At 36.9% G+C, this 24,132-nt stretch overlaps 1 protein-coding gene across 3 annotated transcripts in view; it reads right to left on the reverse strand.

The window, feature by feature from the left end:
- Nucleotides 1-24,132, reverse strand: part of LOC131066316 (uncharacterized) — a 127,547-nt gene that overhangs the window by 78,267 nt on the left and 25,148 nt on the right. For all 3 annotated transcript variants that reach the window (XR_009111649.2, XM_058001053.2, XM_058001052.2), the window contains exons 2-5: nt 15,030-15,512; nt 5,750-5,907; nt 5,453-5,536; nt 5,270-5,322 (exon numbers count right to left, since the gene is read on the reverse strand). Coding sequence is in view for 2 of the 3 variants with exons in the window: in XM_058001053.2 (XP_057857036.2) it covers nt 5,270-5,322; nt 5,453-5,536; nt 5,750-5,907; nt 15,030-15,512 (778 nt within the window). In the remaining variant the exon portion in view is untranslated. The remainder of the gene's footprint in view (nt 1-5,269; nt 5,323-5,452; nt 5,537-5,749; nt 5,908-15,029; nt 15,513-24,132) is intronic.

The raw sequence follows: 24,132 nt of genomic DNA on the forward strand, positions 1-24,132 counted from the left end.
ATGAGAAAGAAGCCTGCAGCTAAGCATTGGCGGGGAAGCCATAAGCCGTAGAGGGAGATGGATTTGGAGGTTGGGAACAAACAGAGTTTGAGGGAAGGCATTGCAGGTCCGCGCAGTTGTATGACACCAGGGAGTTATTCAGTTCAGTTTTTAGCCTTTGGGGAGTGTGATGGAGGATTTGAGGTGTCTCCTAGCATTTGTGCTGGCGGATTGTGGCCACCTCCAGGCATGACTGGTACGCTTTGAGGAACTCGGAGTATGTCTCGGTTGGATGTGAAGTTGCCTTGGTGGATGCACAGAGGGCTCGGGAGGAGCTGACCACTAGGTTGGAGGCAATAGTCGCGTGAGACTTAGTTCAGCGTACCCAAGAGTTGGATGTCGGGAGAGCAACACGGGTGGCTATCGAGGACAAATTGGCTAGGGAGACAATATCAATTGAGTAGCAGTTGGTGGAAGCTGAGATTGAAAAACGTGTTTTGTAGACAAGTTTGGGTTAGGCACAGGAGGACTGTGATGGCAAAGGAAGCAATATTGGTGAAATCCGCACTTGAGCATCGGATGGTAGCAAAAAAGGGTTTTCAGGCAAGGACGCAGCAAGTGTATATGATCCGGGCCCGACTGGCATCAGTAGTTTCTGTCGTTCATCTCTATTTTGTATTAAGTCGTCGGAGTCGACTTCTTTTCTTGGGGGGGATGATGTTGCCGAGAATAATCATTATGTTATGTTGTTATATTATGTTTATGTTGTCGTCGGTAATAATGAGTTACGGCGGTCAGTTAGTTAGCCGACGGGTAGGTAGTTGGAGTCGCGACGGTTGTGTCGCACCCCTTCAGGTATTATATATTGTGTACCTTCTTTGAAGTAGAATCATGTTAGTCGTGTGAGATGTAATGTTATAAGCACTTATTGTACATGGACTATGGAATTAATACAGAGGCTGGTTATTTAATATATTTCCATTATGTTCTGTGCATTTACTTTCTGCATTTAACAGTTTACTCGAGAGGGCAAACAGTAGGAACACTGTAAGCTCTTCTTTTTGGAAGACTATTGAGGTTGACCTTGACCTTGTCCTTTCTGCTGGAAGGACGGAGCTTTACCCTTGTACTTATGCGAAGCTAAGGCTGTGAAAGCTTGTTCAGTGGATGAACTAGCACTGCTTCCAAACTGCTGCTTCCATCGATCCTGTTGGAGTAGCTTGTTGCAAAGATCAGGAAACTTCAAATCAACACTAATAGAGGAGATATTGAGCGTATCAATGAAATGCTCGTAGGATCTAGGAAGGCTTTTCAGCGTGATCACTACCATATCCTCTTCCACCATGGTTCGGCCTATAGCTTCTAACTGATCACAGATGTCCTTGATCTTCGTAAGATGTGCCTGGATAAATGACTTCTCATCCATCATGATAGAAAACAACATATTCTTCAGAAAGAAAGCTCGACTCTTGTCGGACGTTTCATGAAGATCCTTCCAAAGATCCCAGATCTCTTTTGCTGTTTTACCTGAAGGCACCTGTGGGAGTTGATCATCTGTGACGAAGAGTTTGATAAGCATAACAACCTCTCGATTCTTAACATCATGTTTATCTTGATCATCACCTGCTGTTGTAGGACGAGATTCCTTGCCCAAAACAAGCTGATCAAGGCAACGATACTCAAAGATGGTAAGCATACGTTGTTTCCAGGTGTTGTAGTTACGGTCGTCGAACTTCTGACTGTGTTCCAACATGATGTTGGTTGATGATGCCATCACGGAAATCGAGGTTGATCGAGGTCAACTAAGTGAAAGCAAGAGATAGAAGAATCTGATTTTTTTTTTAAATCAAAATAGAAATAGCTGCTGAAAAAACTGAAACCCTATAGGAGAATTCTGGCACGAATTTCGAGGTTTGGAAGAAACCCAAAAATTAAAATTTTTTGCACACTTAAAACAGCATAAATGGTGCCAAAAAAAAGCAAAAATCCCAACGTCCACAGAAATAGCAGAAATTGTGAATTGTTTTTAAATTCCAAGGCAAATTTGCTGGCACAAAAAATTGAGGCACGAAAAACGAGGCACCCAGAAAAATCTGAGACCAACCCAGAAAAGCTCTCCAAAAACCCACCAAGAATCTAAAAACAAAATGCAGATCCGATGGCTCAAAAATTGAGGCACGGAAAACGATGCACCCAGAAAAATCTGACGACGACCCAGTTGAGCTCTCGAAAAACCCACCAAGAATCTGCAACCAAAATAAAATTTTGACTTGAACACAAGGGTCAAAACCCTAGTCGAAAATTGCAAAAACCCTAGGAAAATTTTCAACCTACAAAAAAAAAACTACCCAGGTAAAGAAAAAAATCTGTTTTTTAAAAAAAAAAAACAGTTTTAAAAAAATCTCTTCAAAAAAAACTTTGAAAAATTTTAATAATAAAAATTTTCGAAATTTTTAATTTCCATGCTCTGATACCATGAAAAATAAATTGAATGAATGATTCAATAATTGGACGATTACATTGAACGATATACACACGTATATATAGAGGTTACAAGACGATGTTTTATAATTAGAACATAACGTTAAAGTAAAAGATTAAAGAGCTAAAAACTATAAATTAAGCTTAAAAGCTAATTAACTAAAAAGAAAAAGCTAAATGCTAAATAAAGCTTAAAAGCTAATTAATTAAAAAGAAAAAGCTAAATGCTAAATAAAGCTTAAAAGCTAATTAACTAAAAAGCTAAATGACCATTAAACAAGGAACTAAATATAGGTGACTAAAATATAATTAAATATTCTAATAAATCCTCCTTTTAAATCCCTCCAAGAACTTTCCAAAAATTTAATTATTAAATCACTTATAAAATGTTAATTATTTTTGCTAATAAAAGTGACCAATAATAGGCCTGCTAATGGGCTTTTGAGGGTTAATGCTCAAAGGATGGGTGAAGGAAGACAAGAGTGGGACCCGCCAGATAAGGATTGGATTAAGGTAAATTTTGATGGCACTTCGAGGGGAAATCCAGGGATTTCTGGAGCTGGGGTAATAGCCCGAGATGATTGTGGCAACATACTAGCCATAGGAGCAAAAAGATTGGTGGATGGATCGAACAACGAGACTAAATGCCAAGCGGCTTTAGAGGCCATTCTCATGGCCAAGAAAATGGGAGTGAAGAAACTCCATCTGGAGGGAGACTCTCAGATTGTGGTGAACGGGATAGTTAGAGGCCGAATGGAGGCATGGCATTTAGACAAACACGTTCGAAGAATGAAACTTCTTTTGTGTGGGTTTAAAGACTATAAGGTGACTCACATTCTCAGGGAAGCAAATGTGGAGGCTGACAAGCTTTCAAATGTGGGAGCGAATGGCTCATTGGAAAACAATTTTAGATGATTCGAGGACTTTCGATATGTTAGTGCTCATGATCTTGGTTGAATTGCTTAAACTTAAGGAAGTGAACCCGAATTGTTTTTGAAGTGGTTGATGTTGACATTGGCCTTGTGGGAAGTAATGGCCTTCGTGGATTGTGATCCACGATGTTGGTGCAAGTGGCCTATGCGGCGATGGAGTGATGATGGCAGCAATCGGTGAGTTGGCCTGGTCATTATGCGTGGTTTGATGTGATTCGTGTGGAGCAATCATGGCATGTGATGGAGGCGGCTTTTTTAAGGCCTTGACTTTTGGTTCCCTGGCATTTCGTTGTTTTTGGTTTTGGTGTTGGTTGATTGTGCAGGTTTTGGTGAGGAGGTGAGGCAGAATGGAGGCAAATTTTTCATTGACAACTAACGGTCAAATGCCAGCATTTCGTGGCCTAATTTCGAGCAACGGGGTGATGAATGTCTTTAGGGTGGATGAGGAGGAATTTTGGAGGGCTGTGCGGTTGACTTTTGGGAAGGAATTTCTGGTTTCTGACTGCCGGCCTCGAACTGACCTCGACATCTCGTCGTTGTTCGTTGCTCTGGCCTTGCCAGTTGGAACATCGACGGAGGAGGTGCAGCGGGTTGTCTCTTTGGTGTTGCGACCCAAATGGGCGGGAGGATTGAATGATGTGGTGGCTCGAGCTATTGTTGGCAAAGGGCTGAAGATGGTGGAAGAGCCATGGCGGAGGATTGACGTTGAATTGGGGGAGCTGCAGCCTTTTGTAATTTGGTCGGCATCTCGACCTGTTGAAATTCAGCTGGAGAACACAAGGGTTGGATGGAGGGAGGTTGTGCAAATTGTGCGTGGGTTGGGGCCGACTGAGAGAGTGAAGATTCGTGGGAAGACGACCACAATTCAGTCTGAAGCTCCTCTGGACGAGGATGGGAGGCCTATGATTCGCCATCAGATTCCACGGAAGCTCGTGAAGGTGGTGGAGCATGGTTCGCTGCATGGTGGCAGGCCGGGAACACTGCTAGATGGAGGGAGAGAGATGCATGAAGCAGGGCCCAGCCAAGGTATTCCAAACTTCTCAAGGGAAGAGGCCTTGGGTTGGTTTCGGTAGGCAGGTCTTTTGGGACTGTCGGGTTTTTTTGGGCTTGTGTATGTAGGGTTGGAATTTTGTTGTAAAGAATGGTCCTGTAGGTCCAGTGTCGTATTCGGGTTCGGATGGTTTGTAGGGGCAAGACCCCATTTTGTGTAGACTGTTTATCAGCATTTTGGATGTAAATCTTTCCTATTTTAAGCAATATATTATCCTGGTTATCGATCAAAAAAAAAAAAGTGACCAATAATATTTTATTTATTTTTGGCCCCAAGTAAAGTCACTTTATTAAAATTAAATATTCAACTTATGAACACAATCAATTAAATGCAAGTTGCCTGAAGCATTAATTTAGAGTTAACAACTTAATTTAACTAATTAAATTATTTCTTCTTCAAAAACTTAAGTCAAAAATGGGGATATTACAAAACTGGTGTACTTATAAGTCCTATTGACTTACTTGTGGTCATCTGTGGACATTAAATAAAATTTCTTTCTTCTGATGTAATCTGATTGTTCTTCAATGAAATATAAGATGCATTAGGAAAATGGTGCAAACAATAGTTTCATTGTGCATTTGAAAGGAAAATTGTGTCTTTTGTAGTCAGTTCTGATTAATTTAAAAACAAGTGAATGCAAACAGTGAGTGCTCACTATGTGAACTGAAATTGATTAAGGTAATTGCTGTTGAACTTTAGGCAAGCATTGAGTTTCCAATGTTTCAATTTGAAGTCTTACAAGCTTCTTGTATCCATTATGTGAATAATTATCTTCAACACCAAACCACGTAAGTACAAAGAAGTTAAAAGGTTTAGTCATTAGTACAAGGATGGTCGAGCTTCCCGCTGACTTACGTATGCAAAGCCAACCTGATCATCCTGAATCCAAATTGCATATATTGAGGTTCCAAAACAAGATGTGAAGCCCCGTAGATTACTTTATACTTTTTTTATCATTAATAAGCTTAATATTGCATCTAAATATATATTTTCAAATTTATTGGAGTACCTCAAGAAGTTTCACAGCTGCTGTGGGAGGAAGCATTGTATATGCTCCCATGAGTTCAAGCATTTTTTCTTCTGTTATGCCCCCCTGCAATAGATTGTTGCAATTTTTATTTCAGAGTTAATACTAAGACATTTTCATATACAACCAAAAAAAGTTTCCTTCCAGTCAACCAACAAGTTCAAACAGTCTGACAAAATGAATTAAAGTATATCCCAGGTAAGTTCCAAAGTACATATATGGATGAAAAGTACTAAGTAAACTTCATAAATTAAGAAGAAACATAAGTTGTTAGCTAACCTTTGGAGGCATCCACTCTACCCCATGCATAAGACAAGTTTCTCCGTAACTTGCTCTAACTGCCGCCACAAACAATGTGCTTCTAAAGAACCGCGTGTTTCCATCATAAGGTTCTCCATAGTGTGTCAATGACTTGACATTTGCTACAGGTGGAGGACCTGCAAATGAGAAAACCCCAAAGCCTTTGCCTTTTAGCCACTAATAGAGCTTCCTTAATTATCAAGACTCAAATTTGCATGGATTCATGAAAACTCAAATTTGAGGTAAAAAAACGCTAACTGAAGTAGTTTATTTTCATATTTCTTTACAGAAAGTAATCAAAAAAATTCAAGTACACTAAATCAGACCAGCTCTTGGGAAGCAAGTTCCTAAATATTGAGGGATTTTGGAGAAAAAACAAATTAATGTAGAAGGGGCAAACAACTTGTAATTTTATATGTATGGATTGCTTCTCCCCTCCTCCTTGCTTGAGGCTCAAAGAATGTGTTTTGAGCAAATTAAAATGTTAAACCTCATTTCCACTCGTTGTGGATGGGTGTGGATGCTTCTTGCTAAAGCTTTGGAGAAATCCCTTTCTACTTGCTTGGAATTCTGTGGTATTGCATTTCTGCTAGACACTATACTCTAGAGTGTAAGATTTTATTTGAGTTTCAGATGACTTTATGGAGCCATAGGATGGCTAGAATTCCGTAAACAATGGTGAATTCGCCTATTTTCCTTAAATAAAGGATTTGACCATGTGAATGAATAACCCTTGAAGGACAAATTGAAGCCCATGTAAAACAATGAATAAACCCTAAGAAAGTAATAAGACCACATGAGAAATCTAGGCTTTGGACAAAATTTTACGTGCTAAATTTTTGTGATTGCAAGTAGAAAATGCCATCACACATGACAGGTTCGCTATGTTACTGTTGTCACAAAAGCTTGCACCCTTGCTGAGCCATCAACTCAACAACCTTGTGAAAGTGTGGAACATTGCGCAAGGGGGTTGAATCTCCGGAGTAGGCCAACTTCCTTCTCAATCCAAGTGCAGGTGTTGAACCAACTCAACACTCCAAATTCTACTTCTAAACCTATCCTAACAACTTGTAGAGGAAAAGGGAAGAAACAAATGCTAAAATGAAAGGGTAGTGCACCAAGATAAGAGATGTTTCTCTCCCCACCCAAATTTGACACAAAGAACCAATCGAAATACCCAGGAGATGCACAAACTTCAGTTGCATGAATGACCCCAAATGCATGTATGGAGGTTAGAATTTGCTAAATGTCAAAAGGGGAGAAGGTTTCCCACAAGTCACACCCGGAAACAAGTTAACACAACATATATGTGAAAGAAAGCCACAAAACATACACTCACAATGTTTGAAGATCAAGTGGAAATCAATTCTCATGAGTATTCTAACACAAATGAGGAAATAAATAAATACGTGGCAAAGAAATTTAGGATTGCCATGTGGGCAAAGTAGATTGGATGGAAGAAACCTTACTACATCAAAGAATTCAACCCAGCTTGGGAGCACAATGGAAAAACATATTTAGGAGCAGCTATTAAGGGAAAAGAAAAGTTGTTAATTGCACAATTGAGGACCAGATCGCATCATCTTAGGTGTGAGACCAGGAGATGGACTATTCCTAAGGAAGTTTGGGAAGAGAGAACATGCATATTTTGCAGTAAGGGGGTGGTAGAAATGGAATGGCACTTTATCATAGAATGCATAGCTCGCAAGGATATATGCACCCAGCACAAAAAACAACTTGAAAGTTGGCAGCCTTCACACGCTATTTGAGGAAGCTATGATCAGCAAGATGGCCAACTTCTTGGTCAAGATCCATACTAGGAGACCCATCATGGAACAAAGTTTGAATCTTACTTAGGGATGTAGTTCTTGGTCCCTTAGAGTCTCGTAGCAGCAAAAATTGTTTATGGAAAAAATCATCAAACCAAAAGTTTAAGATTTTTTCGAAAAATCAGATTTAAAAAAATGTAAAAAATTGTATAAAACGAGACAAAAACTACTGTTTTTGAAATTTAAAGGCATTTCCATAGGATAGAGATATAGAGACCAAATAAAATAGAGAGTTTAACCCATGAACTGTAGAAAATAGATTTTTGTTGTTTATATTCATATTGCCGATTACATTGCATTGCACAAAGCATACTTCATAGTGCATAAATAATAACTAGATGGTGACAGTTGACAAAATATCAATTACAATATAGTTTGTAATTTTGCACAAAGTCAACCTATAAACTAAGTACTAAGTTCCAAAAATAAAACGTAGCCAATGACTATCACTTCTACAAATAGAGCTATGCTAGAGGGCTGCAGGTCCTAATGATGAAGCTCCTACGTAAGAGCCTTCCCTAAGTTACTATCCCAGGGAATTTCTGACCTAAAACAATATAAATAGGCAAACCTATTTGTATGCTAGAAAAGAAATGAAGGAGATTTATCAAGAGACATTGAAGAAATTTTAATACAAAAGGCCAATTTCTTCTGTAAATCATTCTTCTTGTGAACAGCTGTAAACTTCTTTAAAACTTATTTCTAGTTTAAACTTAATAATTTATTATCAATTATAAAAAAAGAAATTTATAAATTTATAAAAGGTCCTACATTATACAAAATTCACGTTAGAATTAAAACAAAATCTAACTTGGTGAAGCCCTTATAAGGGTAGGAAAGCTAGAGAGGGAATTACATAGTGTCTCCAAGGGAGGATTAACTTACATAGAAAGATCCTATGAGATATATGTTGGAGATCCCCTATTATCTTTTAACAACAAATACAGTTAGCAAAAGCAAAGGGTAGGGGTCATAATTGATTCCATGGCTCCTAATCTCAACCACCCTCTTATGTGTGGTTTGTTTGTAACATTCTTTGACAAGTCTAAAACATAGTTGATGAGGCATATGCTTGTTCAGAGTCACAACATTTTATTTTCACTTCAACATTTTTAATACATTATTCTATAGGATTAAGATGGCTTTCTCTAGTTTAACTTTCAATGGCAGTCCAACTTAAGTAGACTTGACCAGAGTACATCCAATCCACACAAGGCCAATCTTTTGAGTCAACAATCTTTTGAGTCAACAATCAACTTTTAATAATTTATCATTTTAAATTATAGTAGACCAGTAATGGGAGACCAAATGCAGAGAGATTCATAGCAACCTTCCTGTGCTTCAATCTAGAATCATGAAGTAGATACAAAGCAGATTCATAGCACATACCCAAGTCTCATTCTAACAACAATCCATTGGCAAATGACAAAGCCTACCTCATCCATGAAATGAAAGGTGTGATCCTCATAATGGTGGGGATATATATACATTAATCGTGAGATGACATGCAATCAATTGTCGTTGAATTACATTCTAACTTTCCAGTAATGTATAAATAATTATTCATCTTGATGTATGTTGTTGTTTCCATTATTTATGGTTTATAACATAGGAGCACACAACTGTAACATATGAGGTTTAAGTCCCTACCTCTTTGTCATGTCCCGACTCTACACCTCTTTTGCACATCCCATCGCATCTTTTCCTCACTTTAGCAAGCAAATCTGCTGTCAAAACATCACATGGCTCCATAAATAACTATTTTTCGATTTTTTGAACGATTTGAACACAAAAAAATGTTGAAAATCTAGTCAACAAGTTATTTGTGATTCCCGACTTCCATAGGGGAAAAATCAAGGACCTAGCCGATTCCCAATTAATCGCGAGTAATCATGATTTTTTAAAAGTTTATTGCTTCTATGCCTTAGACTGCTTGGTCTCACTGGGTTGGTCATGGAAGGTGACCTTTTGTCTCCCTCAACCAATCTCGAAGCTCCTTCACAACTAAACTCTCAATGGATTGATCATGGAGGGTAACCTTTTGTCTCCCTCAATCAATCTCAAATCTCCTTCACCACTCTACCACCAAGTTTTTGAATTCACAACTCTTTAAATTAAGATCTCCAATTTGGAAAAGAGGTATTAGTTAATGGCCAACTTATTAAAGATAGAATTGTTTCTTTCCTTGCAGATTTGCTACAAGAAGATAGAGAAACCCACTGAAGTAAGATTTGGAAAGATCCTTCACAAGAAGAAAGAATGGAGAACACATGATTCATGGTCACCCATGTCTAGCCCATTTTATTAGCATACCACAACCAAGCTATCCGAGAAAACTCACAACAAAGTAGCATGGTCTATAGTCTCTTTGCCTTTGTGGCAAAAAGCACAAAACAAAGGTCCGGCAAACACAAATTTTATTAAAAAGCTTCTATTGAACCATGTTCCTTTGCAAGGCTTTCCTTCACCCATATATTTGCAAAAGACAAATATGAGATTGTCAATAGGCTTGTGTGCTTTAAATATGTCCATGGTCAACAAAATAATTTCCAGTACATCTTAAAATTTCATAGCTTGATCTGTTTAAAATGTAAGTGAAAAGCAGGAATGTTTTGAAGAATTGCACAAGCTCAAGATTATGAATATTAGAGGAAGTTGAATCCCTCCAACACCTTTCCCAGCCCTAGTCCCTATTATGATGCTCCCAATAGTTTAAGAAATATCTTCCTCAAGAAGCACAAAGATCTTATTTTTAACCCATGTGTAAGGGTATGTGTATGGAGTATGCCCCAATCATATTTCCTTACCAATCCTAGATAATTCCTCCAACTTCAATGGGTGCCTAGATTTCCCTTAGAGGATCCATCAAACTTGACCTTCCAAATCCCTTTGTTGGTGAATAATTGATTCACTAAGGACATGTCAATCCTAGCTCTCCTTACCCTACTAGCAGCAGAACATAGGAAATATATGTTAGGACTTTAGTGGTTTAAAAATGCATGTCCTAGCATATAATTTCTATGTTCTGCTGCTGATAGGGTAAGGAGAGCTAGGATTGTCTTGTACAAATTTTAAATTCAAAAAATGAAGCTTTTTATTCAAACTTAATGACTTATTTTAGATTCCATTTTTAGTACGATTTTTTTTCTCAAATTTTATCTTCACTGAACTCAAACTTGAATTCAACTGAAAAACTCATACTCAGACAAAGTTCTGACAAACAAATCTTGCCATATGATGTACCATGTTAGATTTTGAGTTGTGAAACTAGGCAACACCTTGACCATTGTACTTGTTGGCTACCCCTTTCTTTTACAATATGTGCTTGTTGTCTCGAGTTGTCCATCCCCTATTTGTTTTCAGGTCATGTGGATCAAATCTGCACTTGGATGCAATGTATATCAAGATGAAATCCATCAATAAAGATATCACATTCCATATTTTGCAGTATTCTCTTTACTATGATAACAGTATATAATGTTGTCAGTAGTTATTTGTTATTTTATCTTGTCATCCATTGTATGTTGTGCTGCATTGCATACCAAAAAAAAGTGCATATACATTATATATCAGTTTCAAGTGTGGAGCATTGCAAAATCCAATCTCCATCTCAGAAAACAATGTAGTCTAATGATTCCAATGAATTTAAAGCTGAGTGTTTTCAACACAGCTAAAATACCATTCTTCTATTTTAGTATTTGTTGTTGTTGTAATGTCCCATTTTTCAAGTTGTCTTGCAGTGCAGTTGGAACTCACTTTCTGGGTTTGTGGCAGCCTAATCAGAGGAGTATTTTGATGTCACTAGTAAGCTCGAATGGTTTAGTAGAGTTGTATGACACTTTCTGGAGGGATTTCAGACAATTTGTTCGTTCTTACTATTTATAGTTAGTGTTAATCTGGACACTGACTTGGTCAGTTAGCAATATTACTATTTTGGGAAAGTCAGTGATTTCATTGATTGAAGTTGTCTTGGTGACTTATGGTGTTTAGAAGTATTATTTTAAATAACGTTAAAATATTAAAGTCAAAAAATACTAATTTAATGTTAGTTGAATCAATAAAGTGGCTTTATATTGGCGCTTAGGAGTTATAGGGTGTTATTTATATTATCAAATAAAGTGATTTCATAAAGGTGGCTGCCAACTTAGGGAGACATAAGGAGACATTAAAATTGAATTAAAATATTGCAAAACCCTAGGGCATTGGAGTTGGAGGAGATAAAAAAGGCTTTTTGGAGCTCTTTTTAAGTATGTTGAAGTTTATTCTATTTCTAAATAGATTGAGAAAACCCTGCATTGTTTTGGAGATTTGGACTCAGTCCATCTCAACCTTCTTTAAAACAAAAAGCCTCTTGGAGAAGATTAGCTCCGGTGGTGAAATATCTACCCTAGCTAATATTGTTGGAGATATCGTTGAGGTATTTCACTGTGCATTCAAAGATTGAAGTTTCCTAATTTGTGAAGTCTCTTAGAGAGACAAATTGCAAGGTGTTCTGGTTATATTGCATATTATCTTGGTTCTATACCCCATGTTTGGATTCATCAGTTTTGAGGTTGAAAGATTATATTCTTGAGAGTAATTTGGCATGGATTTCTGCATATCTTGGTGTGAGACTCCTCTTTGCTGTGTTGTGGAATTTGGGCTTGGGTTTGATATTATTGGTCACTGAAGAGTTTTGTGCAATCATTTTTATTGGAAGCTGCTGGAGCAAAAAACAGTGTGGGAAAAGGAAAAAGGATGACAGCGTGGGAAAAGGACAAACGGTGACAATGTGAAAACTCAAGGATCTTCAGCTATGTGCTTGGTTCTAGCAGACAGATGAATAAGACAAAATTTTACAGGAATTATTGAGATAGCAGATCGTGGCAAACAGACAAAGAAAAATTTATCTTGGGAGAGTTTACTTTGTTGTGCAAATGAGTCCACAAGAAGACAAAATGCAAGTAAGACAAAATGGCAGAAAAGGCAAGTTTTTGAAAGCTTGGTATTTTTAGGACTCAAAGAAATCAAACCGTAGGGAAAGAAAACAAGGGAGACATGAAGTTCAAAAAAGACAAAAAGGGAGTGAACAGAGGAAAATCGTAGCTTTCTGCAAGTGTATACTTGTGAAGACATGGCATTCATTAGTGGCTATCATGTGCTAAAGGCAAAAAGAAGAGTAGCAGTGTGGATTTGAGGGAAAAAGTAGGACCCTTATTGATGCTGTGGGAATATATAGAAGATTCAAATGCTTACGTTGAATGAAAAGAAATAAAATAAGTTTGAAGCTGGTCCTTCCTATTTCATGATCAATCCTTTTTATGCTGGGCGCCATTCAATATTAACTGGGCATGTTCGTGGTGAATACTCAGCCATTACTATGATTGGTTGCTGTCACTGAGTCTTTGTGAAGGAATGAGGCTTGTTTGATGATCTTTGGCCTGTTGTGAGATGTTGGGAAGGTGTTTCATAAAGTTTGTATACAGATGTTCATTCACAGAAATGTACATCAGCACATTGTAATTTCTGCAATTTAATCTCAGTCAGAGGTCTACCCTGAGTGTGAAGGTGGTGAAGCTTGTCCTTAAAATTTTCTGCTACTTGTATACTTTGAATTTTGAGTTATTGAATATCGCTTCAATAAGAAGTGAATGCTCTCCAAAATGTATCTCAGACAATTGTGCTATCAAATGAGGTCAGATTTTGAATGTTTCTTCTCCATCATAACTTTGTATTGAATAGAGCTGTTATTTCCTACTCAGTTTCAGATTGGAAAAAGCAAAGGTTTATGTCTCTGTTCATGTGATTTTAAAAGAATTCTTTGTTGTTCAATCAAATCAATGTTATTTCACATGCACATCTGAAAACACAATCTACATACATGCAAGCAATCTGTTTGATGAAATAACTCAGTTGGCAAAAGTAAAAAAAAATTAGTAGCAAACAGGGCTGCATATTACAGTTGCTGCTAAAGCTTTTGATCACATGGATTATGTGTCTACTCCCAATCAGCAGATTATCCTTTTATAGGGAAGATCTGCTTTTTCTCCTGTGTAAATTCAAAATATGGAAACTCATTGTTAGATTTTTCCTGATATCACCCAGCTTCTACTCTTTCTCTTCAGTTTCTTAGCTCTTCACAAGCTCATGAAAGGGGTATCAGCTCTGATAACACGTTAATTATTTGTGTACAGACTAATTCAAACACATATATCAGTGAAGTCAACAGACAAAGTATCAAGCCTAACATGTTTACTTTGGGGAGCATTCTCAAAAAACAACATAATGTACAACAATATTCAGAGTGTGTACAAATGAATTTCCATGTGATTTGACCCTTCATATACATCTCTTGTTCCTTCACATTCTCATCCTTTTGAGTTCAATCTTTGTCACTATGCTGTTTTGTCAAAATCCCTAAATTGGAGTCATTTCTCCAACATGCTACCACACATAATCCTCAACTTTGCTTTTTAAGTTTAATGTATTATGTATCATGAGCATGTTTACAAAACTAGCTTTCAGCATCAATTTCAGCATCTAAGTTTGCATGTTATAGCCTCACTTCAGCAACAGCTTCCAGGATTGAGTCAAGTCATCTAAGTGACTAAATTAATAGTTGTAATTTAGTATTCGGAAATCCCTAAATATTTAAAACATGGACTATTCTTTACCTTAAAAATTGTATATTAGGTGTTTGGGAGCATACCAGGAACCCAGAAATCTTGGTTGACCTTGTGTGATTAGCGCATTAGAGAATGATGCTTTCAAGAATAACATTTCATATTACACACTTCAAATTGAAGCAGGCAGGGTACCAGTGGCCAGTAAATTAGGTGGATTGCATCTAAACTGTAAGTATGCCTTGATTTATTCCAATTGCAACTGACAACAATCTCAATGTAGAATTTGGAAGGGCTCCTTTCACAATATTAGAAACAGTAGAAATGAATATGGAAATTTTCATATTTACTCTTCAAGAAAATTGCTACATCATGTATGATTACTTCATTTTACTGTGCAGCCTCTTGTTTTGAATCATCAGAAAATAGCATTTCTTACTCTTAAATTTTAGTAATTACCTAAAGTTGATTTGAACTGTAGGACCTTCCAGTATGAGCTCTACACCTAGGGCATCATATTTTTATATTTAAAAGGATAGGAGGAATAGGCACAAAACTGGGAATGTAAGAGGGCTAGAGTCTCAGAGATAGTTACATTTAGGTATCATATGTTGATAATGAAAGAAAGTTTAATAACTAGATATGTCTTGAGAACAATGAAGGCATTTTCTAGATACACCGATCTCTACATAAATGGTTCAATATTGCAAGCAAAGAAAAGTTATGCATTGAAAGTATGTTAGTCACAAAAATAATTTTATGCAAATGAAGAAAAATTTATACATCGAAAATACAGGAGGAAACAAACAGAAATTTTGGTACACTTACCAAGTTCATCATCAAAAGCAAGGCAATATGCTTTAAGCTCCCGATCTGTTTCTCCATTCATGCGCTGACCAATCAAAAAAGCTGCAAGCAATGATTCACTAACAGTGTTTGGCCTTTTCTGGTGCCCATTAAATGGAAGTACATCCTTAAGTAGACCTGCAACCTCTTCATAACCAAGATGACCACCTGCCAAAACCTCTCTCAAAGCCCCTACTAATCTCATTTCTGTATGTTGATTTCCATGAAATCGAGGTCCAACAGGAGAAGCTCCACCCATCAGAGAGCCCTCTGGGTCTGCTATAAAAAGTACATCTTGTGGCAAAGTCTCAGTAAGAAGTGGCCAGTATGCATTAATTGCTCGTGTTTCTCCCTCACTCCATTGGGTGGCTTCAGGAAAAGCATTAGCCCTTATTGTCATGCCCGCAAAGAATGCCCCAAGTTGTGCTGCTGAAACTGTTTCTTCATTTTTTAGCTCTCCTCTTGCTTCGGGAATCAAGGCAACCACAAGGCAAAGACGTTAGAACTAAAGAAATGAAATACATTTCTCAATTTCTTTTAATAAAATTAAATTTATTTTCTTCTCGTGAACATCATCAAAAGAAAAATGGACTCAAACTATTGCATATGCCCACAAAAAAGGATAAACCAAAAAGAAGAAAACTGAAAATGCATTTCCTTCAAACCAATTCTGATAGGTGAAGAAGCTTGATTGCATTTTTCTAGACAGTCACCTTTCTCTCAAAAGAAGAAGTTTAGGCGTAACAGAGAGTGAATTAATTATAGGTTCAACAAAAATATTGTGTTTGAATTGTTTAACAAGATTGTAATTTGATTGTTTTATCTTCTTTCAAGAAATTTGATAATCAAAATCCAACACAATCAGCTGCATAATAGGAAGTATGTTAGTGAAGCAAAAGGCAGACCTTTGAAATCTCACAAATTTGAAGATATAAGTTAAAATTGAAGAAATAAAATCTTATTAATGTTTCTCAAGTGACCAAAACAAAGGTTGGTTCCTAGGTGAGGATTAAAGCTTCATTGGTATTCCAGATGTCACATTCCATCCTCATAAGCTCTGTTTTTGTGTCAATGATAGCCTTGTCCTTAAGGAGATTGCAATCCAACGTTATAAATGGTACAAATGCCGATCCAAACCAAGTAGGTAGCAAAACGTTCCAAGAATTTCCCATGGACACTTTGGCCAATTTCATTCATGCTACTAAGGAAGCCTTGGATTTTTCCATCTATACCTTGAAAAGCACTAGGACATTTGATCCAGGGAACGTGCCAGTCAATCATGTGAAAAGCTTGTCACTCCGATGGGTTTACATCCATGATGTGAATAAAGAAGAGGATTTTATGGAGGATTTGAACACACATGAAGAGGTTGAAAAAAGGAAGAGGTCCTTGAAACTACAATGAAAGGCAAAAGCAAGCTTCTGGACAGCTTGTTCTACCAGGTTCAAACCATATGTCCAAACAGAAAACTCTTCCTCAGTCATCTACCTCTGTTTGACCAATACAGGCTTCAATATTAGTGCTTATAAATTCTCTCTCTCAATTCATCAGTGATGCCTACGGTAAAGGCTGACACCACCAGTACTCCTGATTCAATAAGCTCCTCCAACTGATTACATGGAAATATTTCTGCAGATTTGAGATCTTCAAAAGTGCTTTTTGAGTTCAACGTGTCATTTGAATTTGTTGACAAGTTTGATTCTATTTCTGTAGAGTTTGGTTAGGGAGGATATGAACCTCCACCTTCCCATGTCAGTCTTAAGAATCATTGCTAGCATACCTTCTAGGAATATTATGGTAAGGGATTCCGTTCTTGTTGTATAATCAATTCTTCAAAATAAATATGCTTAAATCTGAGTTCTCGGTGAACACACAATTGGGACAAGTTTTTGAATGTGCAGAGCAGGGAAAGCAAGGTGATAAGAATTAGTGGCCTTTCTCTTGGCTTTATAACCTCCTTCATGTTCCACCTCATACTCCAGCTTTGTTCAGGAAGACCGACTTAAAATATCCTATTCTCGTTGATAAGAAAATGAAGAAAGCTCTATAGGTGAAGAAGTAAGTGAAAAGATAAGCTATTTAAGGCCTTGATGAAACTGTCCATTCAGAGTACAAGACTATTGCAGGGTTCATGACACTTGCCCTATAAATGCAAGCTCAGTTGTTCTCACTGTCAATTTTCCTTATACATGTTTGGAAATGATGGAAAAGGTTGGAAAAAAGGATGCCAAAATTGTTGTTCTCGATAACAGACTGGCATACCATGAGGGAAAAATCTTTGATAATCAAGATTCTGAGATCACTGCCAATTCCTTGGCAGAAAACGAAATCACTGTTTTTAAGAAAGTTATCATTTCAATTGCTAACTTTAATTTATCGCATTAATATGTTGCTTATCACCTTAGTATATTTAATTAAAATACCAAGAGCCAGAAAAACATCAAATGGAAATCAAAGATTACCTTGAAATCAAAATGACAAACTTGAATAAAGCATGAAGAAAAGAATGCATGATAGAGAAACGAGAGTGGAAGAGCCCATACGAAAACAACTTTAAATATTGATATGAATAAACAAGATGAATAGAAATGAGGTTGGCATGTGTATATACTATGAGGGGAAAATCTTTGATATTCAGGATTTTGAGATCACTGCCAATTCCTTGGCAGAAAACAAAATCACTGTTTTAAAGAAAATTGCCATTTCAATTGCTAACTTTAATTTTCTGTATTAATACGTTGCTCATCACATTAGTATATTTAATTAAAATACCAAGAGCCAGGAGAGCATCACATGGAAATTAAAGATTACCTTGAAATTCAGTTGTAAACGGATTTGTCACATCAAATTTTAGTACGACGCACCTAACGGAGAGCGACAAAACGTTACAACAGTTGGAGAGATTACTACGAAATTGCAATCTTCCTCTGTGTTTGAGAAGGGAAGCTCCCTCGTATGATAATATTTTTGGATTTCTGAGTGTACTTTTTGTTAGTAAGTACTAAAAGGAATGGGAAAAGCTAACGTAAATGTAATTTTAAAGAACATTACCAACAAACACACAAATGTTGTTATGGGTTTCACAAGCTTATTCAAAACAGAATAAGACATATCACAAAGAACAAATACTACACATTATGAAAAATACACACTTTGAGCATTAACGCATCCAAATCACGGGACCAAGAAATGAATATGTTTTAAAAGTGTAACTTTTAAGAATCTGACTAGTCACTTTCACATATAAGATTTGGGATAACAAAGGCTATCATTAACATGACATACGAACAATTAACAATTATGTATAGAAAAGGCAATGAATCCACCTCCAAAAATGTTTTCCATTACTTTGCAGAATTATACAATTCCAAAATCCCTTATACAAACTTTTTAACAATCCAAAAAGTCTTGTCTTTGGCGTAATAGAAGGTAAATTGCTAGGGCATATCATAACTAAAGAAAGAATATGAATTGATCCAAAGCAAGTCAAGGCCATACAACAATTGTCCTTTCCTTCCAATAAACCAGGTGTCAAGTTTTTCTTTGGCCAGATTAATTTTATAAGGAGGTACAGGATTTCTCAGAAATAACAAAGGCTATTGTGGATATGATGAAGGGTAATGCTACTTTTAGATGGACAGAATAAGGTAAGAAAGATTTTAACCAAATCAAATCTACAATAGTTAATGCTCCTCTCAAACACAGAGGAAGATTGCGCTTTCATAGCAATCTCTCCGACTATTACAAAATTTTGTCACTCTCTGTTGGGCAAGTCGTACTAAAATTTGAAGTGACAAATAGATTTACCAACAAAGTTTTGGCAACTCCACTAGGGAGATGTAATGTCCCTTTTCTATTCTAGTTTGTTTTGGGGATTGTTGGCCAATCCCACAACAGAATTAGGGTTTCCTATTTTCTAGGAGGAAAGTTAGAGGTAGAATTAGGGTTTCCTATTTTCTAGGAGGATGTTTGGCAATTTTGGCGGCTTGCATAGTTGGAGTTTTACAGTTTTGATTCTGGATTCCTTCTAGGTTTTTAGAAAGCTTCGCAATGATGGTACATGCGTAGCAATCAGTGGAGTTTGGTAAGCTTACTATTTTTAGTAAGTGGGGGTGAGGACAACTCATTTTTCTGGGTTTTTCTGGGTTTTCAGAGAGCTTCATGATGGTGTGATATGCAAATGAATCTAAAGACTTTTTCGGACTTACTATTTTTAGTAAGTTGCGATGGCTGCTCAAAATGTGGTTAAAATGCTTTTGGACATACTTGTATTTTTAGCAATATGCTATTTTTGGCAGTGCTATTTTTGGCAAGTTTCAATGTTCCAATTCAAAGGCTATTTCTAGGAGTGCAGTTTTCAGTACTTTTAGCCTTCAGTTCACTATGGCAGTTGTTCAGCACATGGAAAAAGTATTTTTAATATATTCTAATGACCCCCTTGGCCTAGGTGTGTGACTTATGTATTTTTGGTTATGACTTAAGGAGGACTTGAGGTAATAAAGTATTATTTTATGTCATAAGGTTTGGGCGATTTATTGTTGAGGAAAAATACTTCATAAAGTGAAATATTAATAAGGCAAGATGGACACCTTACGAAGAAATAAGTTAATTTTATAATATATTTCACTTATCTACCTTGGATGCCACATTATGATTTTATTGTCATTTTTATAAAATATATTTGCTTCTATGTGAAGGTCGACTTGGAAAAGGAGGGGAAATGAAATGCAAAATTCAAATTAAGATGAAATTAGTTTGCATTTGGGTTTAGCGGCCATTTGGAGAGAATGTGAATTTGAATTTGGAGACAACAAGGTTATAAATAAGTGTGTTGGGCTCTTATTTTGGTATCCATGAATATTTTGTGATGAAGTGCTGCCGAATTTGTGTCAGACTTGTGCTTCGAAGTTGAGAGCTTCCTAGCTTGTGCTAGTTTCGTGCTTGAGAGATAGCACCTAGCTGATTGGAGAAACTATTTCTCATCCAGAGGAATAGATTGAGCTATATTGAGATGGATTTTAGTGAGGCTTTTTTAGTTTTCTGATATTTTGGGGTGTTTGTGAGCTTCGAGGTTGCTGGTTATTGTGGAGCTGAAAGTGAAATTCAATCATAAGTCTTCGAGAGGGTTTTTGTTGCTTCTGGGTATTCTCTCTATGTTTTTCTTTGGCCTGGGTGATCCTTTTTGCAAATTTTCAGAGGTTTTAATGCAGATTTGAATTTTATAGTGAAGTTTGCCCTCTCTCCCAAATCGTACCATGCCTGTGGATGCATTGGGAAGCGTGCAATATATGTTAGGTGAGATTTGTTGCTTGTTAGGGGTTTGGGTTTTGGAGTCTCCTCTCTAGCCTTCTTCAACATTTGATTTCAAGCCTTTTTGTCAAGTTTTGGAGGAGTTATGAGCATTTTAGTGAGTTTTTATGTTGCTGGTCTGTATTTTCAGTTTGCCGGTTAAGTATATCAGATTTAGTGTTTGGAGTTTGGGGGCTTGTTTCTTTGGTGGAGGGTCTCTTGAAACTTGAGAATAACATTGGACATCATTTGCAATTGTTGGATAGCAATACCTCTTGATTTGCAATTCATGTTACTTATTGTAATGCTGATTAGTAGTACTAACAGCAACTTCATTATGAATTGTTTCTACATGCCCACTGACTAAGTGGAAGAGGTTGGCTTCGCCGCCTATCTTTATTTCATATTGTACTCTGGTCCTCCCACTAAATAAGTGGTTGAGTGATAGTTTGGTTATAGGGGCTGGCTATGCCACCTATCTCTATTTTATATTGTACTCATGTCCTCCCACTGAATAAGTGGTTGAGTGATAGTTTGGTTATTCCTAGCCCTCCCACTGAAAAGTGGTTGAGTGATTGTCATTAGCTTAATTCAGTCCTCCCGTTGAACAAGTGGTTGAGTGATTGCTTTACTTTCAGAATTTCCTTTCAGTGCAAGTTTTTGATTATCTTAACCTTAATGGGTGAATCTTGTTGTGTTAAAAAATCAAAAAAAAAACTAAGGGAGACATTTCAGAAAGAATTTGGGTCAAGAACACTAGGGAGACTTATCGAAATCATAAAGAATTCATATCAATCATCATTTTATATGTACATTCATACAAGTCTCCAATTACTTGGTATAGATGAGTAGCTATGGTTTTGCAATGTAAAATGCACCAACCTTACAACCCAATCTTAACTAACAGGAAGATGTTCTCTCACAAATGCACACTTTAGCTTGGAGGTATAGGCGAAGCAACCAAGAATTCATACAAGTAGATCGAGTCATGGAAGAAGAACTAGCAAATAAGATTAGTGAAGAGGCAAGGAGACGCATTCTAAAACAACATTTGGTTGCTATCGAAAGAAACATTGTTGTAACCAAGTGTGATAGAAGAAATCGAGTCCAACTAGCACAAGGAAATCAGCTCTTGTGACCTACTCAAAATAATCATCATTAAACAACACAATGGCAAGAAAAAGGTATACTAGAGGAGATAGAAGTAAGAGTGTTCTTGACCCAAGTTTTGAAAGTCTACAAAAAGTTAAATTTTCCACTCCTTTTTCCTCTTCAAGAAGAAAAGTCAAATCTACTGGTAGAACCACATCACCTACTAAGACTATTCTTCAATTTCCCATTTTTCAAAAATCTGTCACACGGAACTTCATTGCCTTTAGTTGTTAAAATTCAGCCTAATACACCCCTAATAATGGCTCAACTAGTTTTGTGGGAAGCAGCTACAAGTCTCTTGTATCATCTTTAGTAATCCTAGATAACATCTTCACTTTCTTCTTCTCTTTTACCTTGCCAACCCTGGCTAGGAAGTCATCAATATCTTTTGTGGGTTGCGCCTCTATCACTTTCTTCTTCTCCATGCTACTCAACAACCAATCAAGAATTGTAGAGAACTCCATCCCATCTTCGAGATGTTGATCTTCATCAAGGCCTCTCAAGGCTGAAATAACCTCATCATCATCTTTATCCTTAGTCAAATCCACCACATCATTGCCCAAATGGACCTCAAGCTGAATCGTGGGAGATCCTAGCTGCTCTTCATCATCTTCAAATGGTGCCAATTGTGTTGGCGCATGTACGTCTTGATCATTCTCCGGTAGGATTTACGTGTCGCAACCCTGTTCGAACTCATTGTCCTTCTCTATCATATCATTCTCCTTCACGGATGAGGATGAGGAACTCATGGTAGATTGAGGAGTGTAAGACTTATGTTTCTTGTGTCTTGACTTTTGGCTAACAATTTCCTTGCCTTTTGTTTGTGATCATCCAGGAATACCTTTCCTTCTTTTAGGAGCCTAATTCTCCTCATCATGATGTGTTCTAACATTGCTTACCATCCTTTCATCATCATTGAGAGAAGACTCCTCATTTTTCATCTCCTCATTTCTCAACTCATTAATGTACTTGTCCACCCATTCCCTAGAGCAATCATTCACATCTCTCATCAAAATATTCAAATCTACCAACTCAGGTTGTGACCAACTAGGCAATGTGATAGACTTGTCTTTCTCCTTTGCATACTGTGAGTGGATATGATCCCCATCATCCTGCACTTGATTTGGAACGGAGAAGAAGTTACACTTCCTCACAAAGTCCACTAACATCCAAGACCACATCTTCCTTCTAACTGTGAACTCATTCATGAGATTAGCCCAATAATCCTCAATGTCAATCCTATGTGTAAACTTCCCTCCCTTAGTCGTTACAATTCTCTGAAATGGATCAAATCGATCCTTGGCTCTATAAATTCCAAGATGAAAGAACTCAAGTTCTTCATTAACTGTCTATGTTGCTATTGTGGTGGGGCATACATCCATCATTTTCCCAAGTGTGATAAAAAAGTAACACTTTGCCTATGCTTTGCCTTCACTTTGCCTTCTGGATGCAATCAAACTCTGAGAGTTGCCTCACTACCTCAAGTAACACCATCCTGTTTGTTAGATACCTAGGAAGCTAGTATGGTTCGGAAGTGAATCCTTGAATCCTTAGGTATGTGAAGGTAGGAAACTGAATATGCCATGATCCGTACTTCTCAATGAGTGAAATTGCCTCCTTAGACAATCGTTTATGTAATCCGCCTTGCAGCAACCTCGTGATGTACATGGTGAAAGCATCGTTCACCCTTCTATAGTGTTCAATCTCATGTAGGTGGAGTTGTGGATAGCACTCGTATACCCTACATTGTCCAGGCCCATTCCCAACTTCACCCTTGCATATCGTCCTTTGTAAACTATGTCTTGCAAGCATTTAGACTAGGTACGAAGTCATGTAGAATGTCCTAGTCCTTTCCAAACTCCTCAACTGGATGTCTAAGTTATCACTTATAATCTTCGCCCAATTGATCATCACTGTTCCTCCCGCTATCTCTTCAAAAAAATAATATATCCATGTCTCAAATAGCTCCCCGTGAGGTGCTCCCATGACTCAATTTAGTAGAAATATCAAATCACCATGCTCCTTAAAGTCTAAAAATAGGAGTCTCTTGGTTAACTTAGAGTGGTTACGCCTTGTCTCAAGGACCAACTTGTTATTGATAATTGTCAAACATGACTCCAATCTTCTTTCAAATTTAGCTTGGGCTTCCTCCTTGGTTCTCGCATGCATGTCTTGGTATCTAGGGATTCCAAATGCCTCCCCAATAGACTATTCAGCTAAGTATGCAAGCACCAACCCCTTAGGTGTCTTGATCATTCTGGTTTGTGGATCACAATGCTTTGCACACTTAACCATGAGTTCATTTGTCATGTCCCCTCCTTGATCGTTATATGTATCCTAAATGAAGCAATTATTATTATTAATTAATATAATAATTACCTACGAATGATTATTTGAAATTTATTAATTTATTAAATATTATTATTTAATTAATATTTATTACAAATAATATTCTTAAAATATTCAAATAAAAAATAATATTCTATTATAAGCATAATTTATATATTATAAATTATAAACATAATTTACATATTCTTAATTGTAAACACATTTATGAATTTATTCTATTATATCAACCATATAAAAAGGGCACTGATATCAATTATCATCAGCACTTAAACTCGTATCATGTCACTGTTTTCAT

Source organism: Cryptomeria japonica, chromosome 8 (genome assembly GCF_030272615.1).
Source record: "Cryptomeria japonica chromosome 8, Sugi_1.0, whole genome shotgun sequence".
NCBI lineage: Eukaryota > Viridiplantae > Streptophyta > Pinopsida > Cupressales > Cupressaceae > Cryptomeria > Cryptomeria japonica.